This window comes from Elephantulus edwardii, unplaced genomic scaffold, assembly GCF_000299155.1.
Source record: "Elephantulus edwardii isolate Elephantulus edwardi_28Jun2011 unplaced genomic scaffold, EleEdw1.0 scaffold00064, whole genome shotgun sequence".
Classification (NCBI taxonomy): Eukaryota; Metazoa; Chordata; class Mammalia; order Macroscelidea; family Macroscelididae; genus Elephantulus; species Elephantulus edwardii.
The window spans coordinates 11,354,465-11,363,869 of record NW_006399814.1 but is presented as its reverse complement, the minus strand read 5'-3'; the positions used below and the strand labels follow the sequence as shown (position 1 = coordinate 11,363,869).

The window sequence follows — 9,405 nt, the reverse complement described above, 5'->3', positions numbered from 1 at the left end:
TCCTCTGCTACCACCAGTAATTTCTAATCCAATCCATCTCTTGCCTGAATAATGACAAATATCCCCTCTAACTATCATGGTGGTTGCTATTATTGCCAACTCTCCCTTACCCAAAAGTTCTTCCAGGCTGAGATGTAAATGAAAGCCCTTTCCAGGCCTGGGTAGCGTGCTACCCCTCTGGCCAGCTTGCCCCTCGGTTCTCCTCTGCTTTGTTATCTAACTAGGCGGCCTGACTTTGCGATTCATTGAGTAGCCTCCACTTTAGAACTTTTATATTCACCGTGTCCCTGTATCTAGAAGCATTCCCACAGTTTTTAGTCTGTTGCCATTCCTGGATTCTAAGTTATTTTAAAAACTTTTTCTAAAATAATTGCCCCTCTGCAAACTGACTAATCCCGCAAACTCTTTTTGTGGTTTTTATTTTACTTCTTATCTAATATATGTATATATTTGTTTCGACACTTATTTCTATTTTCCTTTAAGCTTCCTTTATTCATTGTTACATTTTCTAGTACCTGCAACTGTACTTGCTTGGCACATAGTAGATGCTCAACTAAAGCTTTTTCTCTGAATGACTGTCATGATTTGCATGGGAGTTGAGATAATAAGTCAATATAAGTGGAACTCTAGTTGGATGATGAAAAAAACTCAACTCAGATGACTCAAAAAGTGCTCTTTTTGGTAAAAACATAGCTATTAAAGAGTCATGAGAAGAATTTAAAGAAAATGATCATTATATGTGAAAGTGGAAAAAACCACACAACAACTCAACATGATTGCTTCAGAAACACTCCTGTTCAAGTTATATGATTAACTATGTGAGTAGTTGGAGCTCTGGTGGCCTCTGGTCAATAAGGAGTTGAGCTGACAACCCAGAGATAGGCATTTCAAATTCATCAGTTATTCCAACAGAGAAAAATGGGCAATCTCCTCCCACCTGATTTACAACCTCCACAAATGTGCTTGAAGGTCAGCTATGAGTCAGTTCTGACTCAACGGTAATGAGATAGATGATGGTAGAATAAACATGAGTAGATATTTGAGTATTTTATCTGTATTCCTAAGAGTTTATATATTCAGATTGTCTAGAAAACTTATCTTTGATGCTTAGAAAGGCCTTCAGAAAAGAGAATGGCCCTCACTGTGATGAATTGACACAGTGGGCTCAGAGATGACGGTGTCACAGGATAGGGCAGCATTCAGGCTTGTTGTTTATAGGGCCTATGGGTCATACTTGACTCAACGACACCCAACAGCAATAACAACAGCATTCGAGTTGCCTTATACTGGGCTCTGTATGGTCACTCTGTCAATGCATCTGTGTTTCCTGAGCATTTGGGCTCAAACCTGACCTCAGGGTTAGGGTGGTGGGATAAAGAAAACATAGAAGCAGGCACCAAACACTCTGAATATCTTTTTGGCTGGGCTTCTCATTCATGAGGGTAGCTCTTGAGCACAACCCGCCCCCCCCAATCCCTCGATTGAGGGATCCAGGCAGACAGAGATGGGGGCAGAACTATAAGGATTTTCAGCCTGATCTGACCTGATCTTATCCCACCCCCGCCCCGGCTTTCCACCCCTGCAGACAGCGGAGGTCTTCTGTATAACCGTGTACAGCTTTGAGTTCTACTTGAAGGTCTACGTGAACCCGATTAAGTACTGGAAGGATGGTTATAATCTTCTGGATGTCCTTGTCATCATCATCCTCTCAATCCCCTATGCTCTCCGGAAGTTGAAGGGCAACCACTACATCTATCTCAACATTGCTGATGGCTTGCAATCTCTGCGAATTCTTAAGCTCATCCCTTACAGCCGGGGCATTCGGGTGAGTAACCTGGGATGTCAGGGTCCTGACAGTTTAGCCTCTGGGGTTCATTTCCACTTCAGTCTCTGATAGAATTCTACTACTGTTTTTGAGTTATTGAGTCTTAAGAGTGTGGCAGGTTGATTTTAAATGATAGTATCTTGTAACATCTGAAAACAATTTTTAAGAGAGGAATCATGAGTTCTACTTAACCTTAAAACGGAGAAATTAAAGCCCAAGGTCATCCAGCATTTTAATGTCAGTGTCTGACTGCACAGACCATTTGATCTTTTCTAGTTCTTTTGTGACCTTGGCCACTTACTACTTTCCAACAAAAAAGCTAAATTGCTTGCTTCTTTTGATGGTAATAGACTCACTACTTCATTCAGGAAGTTCTGGAAATGCTGTTTCTGTTGAAGGGTTCACCTGGGTTGGAGAAAGTCATGGATTATCCACCTTTCTCGTGATTCAGGAAGTTTCAGACTAGATCTCAGGAGTGACTCTTGTCTTTCACCATGCCCTGACATGGTTATCCTGAACACTGTGCTTGTCTAGGCTCTGCCTTCAAAATCTGTGCTTCCCTAAGAAGAGGCTGGTGTGGGCATCCTTGTCCAGTCAGGATCTGTCAGTCTATCTTATTGAAAGTGTGTCCCTTCTGTAGACCTGGGAGACATGTTGGTTAGGGCCAGGGCCCCGCACCTCAGGAGCCTGTTATGGACTGAATTATGCAACACCCACCCCACAAATTCATGTTTGAATCCTAACCCCTATAGCTGTGAAGGAGCCTGGGTAGTGCAAATGACTAAGTGCTCAGCTACTAGCCAGAAAAGTGGTGGTTCAGACTGACCCAAGGATACCTCAGAAGATAGGCCTGGCAGTCTGCTTCCAAATGACACAAACTTGAAAACCACATGGGAAAACATAGGGCTGTCCTGGGCCAGAATCCACTGGACAGTAACTAACACAAACCACAGCATACTTGTGGATGAGATATGATCCCATTTGAGAGTAGAGTTTCCTTAGTTATGCTAGAGTTCTTATCAATGTAGAATGTTGTCCTAAACCTAATCATTGCTGAACAACATATTGTTGTTGTTGTTGTTAAGTTCCTTTGGGTTGACTACGACTCATTGCAACCCTATGAACAACAGATTTGAACGCTATCCTATCCTGTGCCATCCTCACAATCTCTGACACACTCAAGCCCATTTCTGTAGTCACTGTGTCAATCTATTTTGTTTGAGGTCTTCCTCTCTTTTGCCATTCCTCTACCTTTCCAAGCATGATGTCCTTCTTCAAGGAATAATCTCTCTTAGCAACATGCCCAAAGTATGCAAGAAACGTCTTCATCCTTGCCTCCAAAGGGCACGCTGGCTGCAGTTTCTCCAAAATATACCTATTTATTCCTTTGGCACTCCATGAGGTACTCAGCACTCTTCTTCAAAATCACAGTTTAAAAGCATCAGTTCTTCTGTCATCCTTATTCAGTGTCCAGCTCTCAGCAGCATAGCAAGTGATTTAAAAAGACCATGGTCTGAATCAGGAGCGCCTTAGTCCTCAAACTAGTATGATTGGTCCTCAGCAATTTGGAGAGTTTCTGTCTCCTGATCTCCTGACTGTTGGTACCAAGGATATTGATTGCGGATCAAAGTACGATAAAGTCCTTGACAGTTTCAATCTGTTTCTGGACTGTCTTCCATGGCATAGTGTTTCTGCTCTTCCATACGAGGTGCATGGTCAGTGAACAATTTCAGAAGCAGCCTGGATACAAGCAAGCAGACACTGGGAAAATGGACGTTGTCTCAAAGACAATGGAAGCAAGTGAATTTGTAAGACTAGGAACTGAAATGGAAAAGAAGGGATCTCCCCTTATAGGCAGGGCCTTGAACTTAGACTTTTAGTTTTCTACATGAGCTCTGGTGGCCCTAGTAGTAAGAAGCTGTGCTGCAATCCTGAAGGCACACGGTTCTAATTCACCACCTGCTCTGAGGGAGTTTCTTATACTAGGAGAAAGATCTGTTTTTTGAAACTACCCACTTGTGATATTTCTGTTACAGCAATATTTCTGTTACTATAAAACCAAGACAGAGTTCCAGTCCAAAGTAAAAAAAAACCCACAACAACTAAACCCAAACTCATTGCCTGTGAGCAGGAACCGACTTATAGCTGACTCTCTAGTGGGTTTTCAAGTTTACAGTGCTTCTGTAAATAGCACTGGAGTAGATCTTTCTCTCACAGAGCTGGATTTGAACCACCAGAGAGACACTGACTTTGGGTTTGCAGTCCAATTTCCTACAGACTAGGCCACCAGAGCCCCCATAAGTGCAAAAGAGAAGGGAAATATTAGAGCACTCCCACTTCATGCACTCACATTCGTTTACCCTTTCTCACTCTTATGCAGTCATATGCATAGGTTTGGGTGTCCCCTCCCAAACAACATAGTCAGTTCCCCACTTCCATCACCCTTTCTTCAGTCTGGAACAAGCTGTTTGCATTCTTCTTCTTTTTTAAAAATAATATTTTAACTGTGATTTTTAACGAATGTTTACAGAGAAGTTAGATTTTCACTCATTCATTATTGCACATTTTACCCACTCTCCCTTCCTTCCCCCTCCTTCAGTTCACTTTTCTTAAATATTCATTCATTCTTGCACAATTACCTACATCCCCCATTCCACCCCCCCAGACCTCTTTGCAGCGTTATACCTCTTTTCTGGGCTGTTGTTGTATGCTTAATGCCTAATCATATTCTTAATGCTATCTTATCTTTCACTTCTGCCCTACTCTGTTTTCTTCTCCACACCAAGGCAGCCACCCTCCCCCAGGTTGCTATAAACATCTTTGTCACCAAATACAGTGGCCATTCCCTTGGATGCTTCTTGTCACAGCTTTATTTTTCTTCCCCCCCCCCCATTAACTTTTTTTATTGTTATTTCAGTGAAAATTTACAAAGCAAAGTAGCTTTCTGTTCAACAATTCATACACATTTTGTTTTGTAACACTGGTTACAATCTCCATACCATAACGGTATGCTTCCTATTTCCTTGTCAGACTTGTTTTCATTCCTTCTTCTACCCTACCAGTCTTTTGAAAGTTATCCTTAGGCAAACGCTTTCCTTTTGATCTTGTGTGGTTTATTGTTCTAAGGAATTAATTTCTCTAGTTTTATTGATCACGTTATAGGGCTGTCTACTGTGTGGCTAAATAGTATGATGACAAAAAACTGATAGAAATTCAAACTGGATTCAGAAGAGGTCGTGGCATGAGGAATAGCACTGATGCTATCAGATGGATCTTGTCTGAAAGCAGAGAATACCAGAAAGATGTTTATTTGTGCTTTATTGATTTTGCAAAGGCATTTTTGTCTGTGTGAATCATAACAAATTATGGTTAACATTTAGAAGAATAGGAATCCCAGAATACCTAATTGTGCTCATGTGAAACTTTCACATAGACCAAGAGGCAGTTGTCTGAACAAAACAAAGGAACACTGCAGTGTTTAAAACCAGGAATGGTGTGTGTCATGGTTGTATCCTTTTTCTATATCTTTTCAATCTGTATACTGAGCAAATCACTCAAGAAGCTAGCTGGACTGTACAAAGAAAAACTGGAAGAAGAGTCATTAACAACCAGTGTTATGTAGATAACACAACCTTGCTTGCTGAAAGTGAAGAAGACTTGAAGCACTTACTGCAAAATTTCAAAGACTACAGCCTTCAACTTCAAGCACAGAACACTTGATTATTCTTATGCAAAACCTATACTTGGACCTGGAGGCAGTCATTAGAATTGAGCATGGTTCAAAAGTGGGAAAGGTGTATGCCAGGGATGTGTCATATCTCCATACCTTTTCAATCTATGTGCAGAACAGATTATCTGGGAGGATCAGCTCTCTGAGGAGAAATATGGCATCAGGATTGGAGGAAGACTCATCAGTAACCTGCGTTATACAGATGACACAACCCTGCTTGCTGAAAATGAGGAGGACCTGAAGCGCTTGCTACAGAAGGCCAAGGACTGCAGCCTTCAATATGGACTGAAGCTCAATATCAAGAAAACAAAGATTCTCACCACTGGGCCGATTGGTAGCATCAGGATGGGTGGTGAAGAGACGGAGATTGTAAAAAACATTAGTTTGCTTGGCTCCACAGTCAACACTCTTGACACTAGCAGCCAGGAAAAAAAGATGTATTGCATTGGGAAAGTCTGCTGTCAGAGACCTCTCCAAAGTACTGAAGAGCAAGGATAGTAGTCTGGAGATTAAGGTGCACCTGATACAGACCATGGTCTTTGCAATCACTTGCTGTGCATCAGAGAGCTGGACAATGACTAGGGATGATAGAAGGAGACTTGATGCCTTTGAGCTGTGGCCTTGGAAAAGAGTGTTGAATATATCATGGGCTACTGCAAGAACAAACAGGTTTGTCCTGGAGATGGTGAAGCCGGGCTTCTCCTTGGAGGCAAGGATTCTGAAGCTTCATCTGACATACCTTGGACATGTCGCTTGGAGAGGGACATCATACTTGGGAGGGTGGAGGGACAGCACAGGAGAGGAAGACCCTCAATGAGTTGGATTGACACAATCACTACCACAAGTGGCTTGAGAATGACAGAAGTCATGAGGATGGTGCAGGATAGGGAGAGATTCAGACCTGTTGTTCATAGGGATGCTATGTGTTGTAGTCAACTCAATGAAGCCTAACAACAACAGCAGCAAGATTTGGCTGATAGTTGAGTGACGGAGGTGATTTCAGTTCCAGGCTTCACTAAGTAGTCTTGGGATCCTACCATTACAAATAGAGATGTCTTGGAGAAGGTGCAGCCAGAATGCTTCTTAGAGGCAAAGATGATGAAGCTTTCTCTTGCATATCTTGGGCACATAGCTAGGAGGGGTTATTCCTTGGAGACGGATATTATGCTTGGAAAGATAGAAGGACAGCAAAGGAGAGGAAAACTCTCAATCAGATGGACTGACACAGTGTCTGCAGCAGTGGGCTTGAGTGTGTTAGAGATTGTAAGGATGGCACAGGACATGACATGGTTCAGATTATTGTTCATAGGGTCACTATGAGTCATACTCTACTCAATAACACCTAATAACAACAAACAACAACTATCAGATCAATAAGCCTGGCATTTTTTTTTACAGTTTCAGGTTTGTTCCACATTTTTCTTCTTCTCTGTCTATTAGACACCTTTCCAAGCAGAGAGCAGTGATAGTTGGCCACCATCTAGTAATTTTGGCTTCAGAGTTGTGGAAACTGATGTTTAAGCAATCCTTATATCCTAATATAGCCTATATTAGTCCTTTGAAATAATATATCATTGATTTTTTTTTCAGTCTTCTCAGCTTTGGGCAGGAGAAACCAGTAGTTACATGTTAGATAGGGAATAAAGTCATATACATGGAAAAGAAAATATTATTTTTTTTATAAAGTTTTAAGCAAAAGAAGGAGGTTTTGCTTAAGAACTATTGAGTAATAAAATAGAAATAGAAAGTAAAATTTAAAAATACCTTAGATCAAGTGAGAATGAAAGCACAACACAGTAAAACTTTTGGGACACACTAAAAGCATACTTGGAGAACAATTTGATAATAATAAACAAACGAATAAAAAAAATAAACCTACTCATAGCTGATCGTGCATTGGGTTTCCCAGGCTGTAAGTCAAACAGGAAAAGATTGCCCGTGCTTCTCCCTTAGAGCTGCTGGTGGATTCAAACTGCTGGAGAGGCAAGCCTTTAGTTCATAGCACGACTTCCTAAGGACTGCTCCACCAAAGTTTTTGAGCAAGAACATTACTGGAACTAATTGAGAGATCCAGTAAAGAGGCAAGTTAGGAGATACAGAATTCAGACACATTCCACTACATTTCTGAAATAATACTATTTGCAACAGATACTCCAAAAGTTAAATAGAAAGAAATATAAGGAGAGGTATGAATGACCTATACAAAGAAAGGGGGAAAAAGCTACAAGAAACCCAAATTTTGCATATATAGAAGACTATACCATGCTCGTGAGTAGGAAGATTGGACATTGTGAAAATGCCACCGTTACCAAAAGTGATCTACAGATACCATGCCGCCTGATTTCAGGTATCATTGTTGTTTTTTTAAGATATGGAAAAGCTAATAATCAACCTCTTAAGATGAAAAAGAGATAGTTAGGGGGATGGGAGGAAGGAAAGAGATCCTGGATAAGCAAAGTAGGAAGTTTCACATCTCTGGTTCTCAAACCTACAGCCCAGCTGCTACCCAGCCACTGTATGGAATAATCTAGCACTGCTACAATGAAAGACAAATAGAAAAAAATGGAACAGAATTGAAAACCTAGAAATAAATCCATCCATCTGAGGATTTATGAAGAACAATGTGGCTTTAGGATCAGAGGATGACTCCTTAATAATCTGTGCTACAAAAGTAACACTTTTTTTTTGCTTGCTGAAAGTGAGGAGAAATTGAAATACTGCAGATGATCAAAGACAACTGTCTTCAATATGGATTTCATACTGTATTCTTTATTTCAAAAGACAAAAATCCTTACCACTGGACCTATAGCCAACATCATGATGGAGAGAAGACTGAAGCTGACAATTATATCCTCTTACTTGGATCCACAATCACCCTGCTTGGTACCAGCAGTCAGGAGATCAGGAGATGCATTGCATGGGGTAAGTCTGCTGTCAGGGACATCTTCAAATTACTGAGGAGCACTAATGTCAGTTTGAAGACTAAGGTGTTCCTGATTAATGTTATAGTCTTTTTATTCATTTACTATGCATCTGAGAGCTTAAGAGTGAATAAAGATGACAGAAGAATAATTGGTGCCTTTGAGTTGTGATGCTGAAGGAGAACACTGAATATTTCACATATGGTCAAAAGATATGTTTTGGAAAAAGTGCAATCAGAGTGCTCTTGGAGGCAAGGGTGGTAAAACTTCATATCACATATTTTGGAAATGTTGCTATTTCTTGGAAAGGGCTATCATGCTTGAAAAGGTAGAGGATCAGTGAAGGAGAGGAAGATTCTCAACAAGATGGATTGACACTGCAGCGATAGGCTCAAGTGTGTCAGAGATGATGAGGATGGCACAGGATAGGAAATGATTCATATCTGTTGTTCATAGAGCTGCTATGTGTCATACTCAATTCAATGGTACGTAATAACAACAATAACAACAACAACAAAAGGTTTTTGACAAAAAACCAATGTAGGAAAAAGATTGTTTATTTAACAAATGACGCTGGATTTAAAAAGTCAATTTGCCTGGTGAATGCAACCGAAAATGGCCAGCTCCCCTCGAGTTAGTATTCTGATGTCTCTCCACCCCCCCTCCCCCATTATTTCTGAGCCCACTCAGCGCACCCGTGAATACCCACCCCTTCCTAGATGGCATTGCATTTCACTTTAGGTTTTAGGTGACTCATTCCTTAACCTATCATAGAAGTCATGGGCAGACATTACTTGCCCTTGAACTTGGCTTGAACATTGTTTTGTTTTTAGTTTTGTAGATTCTGCTAATCACTGTGTGTCTGTGCCAGTCAGACTTAACCTTCGAGTGTCTTCCCCTCCTATCACTGGAATTGTTGGGGAAGTGGC

General features: G+C 41.0%; 1 protein-coding gene across 1 annotated transcript in view; it reads left to right on the top strand.

The window, feature by feature from the left end:
• Positions 1 to 9,405, top strand: part of CATSPER3 (cation channel, sperm associated 3) — a 95,794-nt gene that overhangs the window by 60,143 nt on the left and 26,246 nt on the right. Inside the window, exon 3 of the mRNA XM_006888140.1 lies at positions 1,586 to 1,825. Coding sequence (XP_006888202.1) covers positions 1,586 to 1,825 — 240 coding nt within the window. The remainder of the gene's footprint in view (positions 1 to 1,585; positions 1,826 to 9,405) is intronic.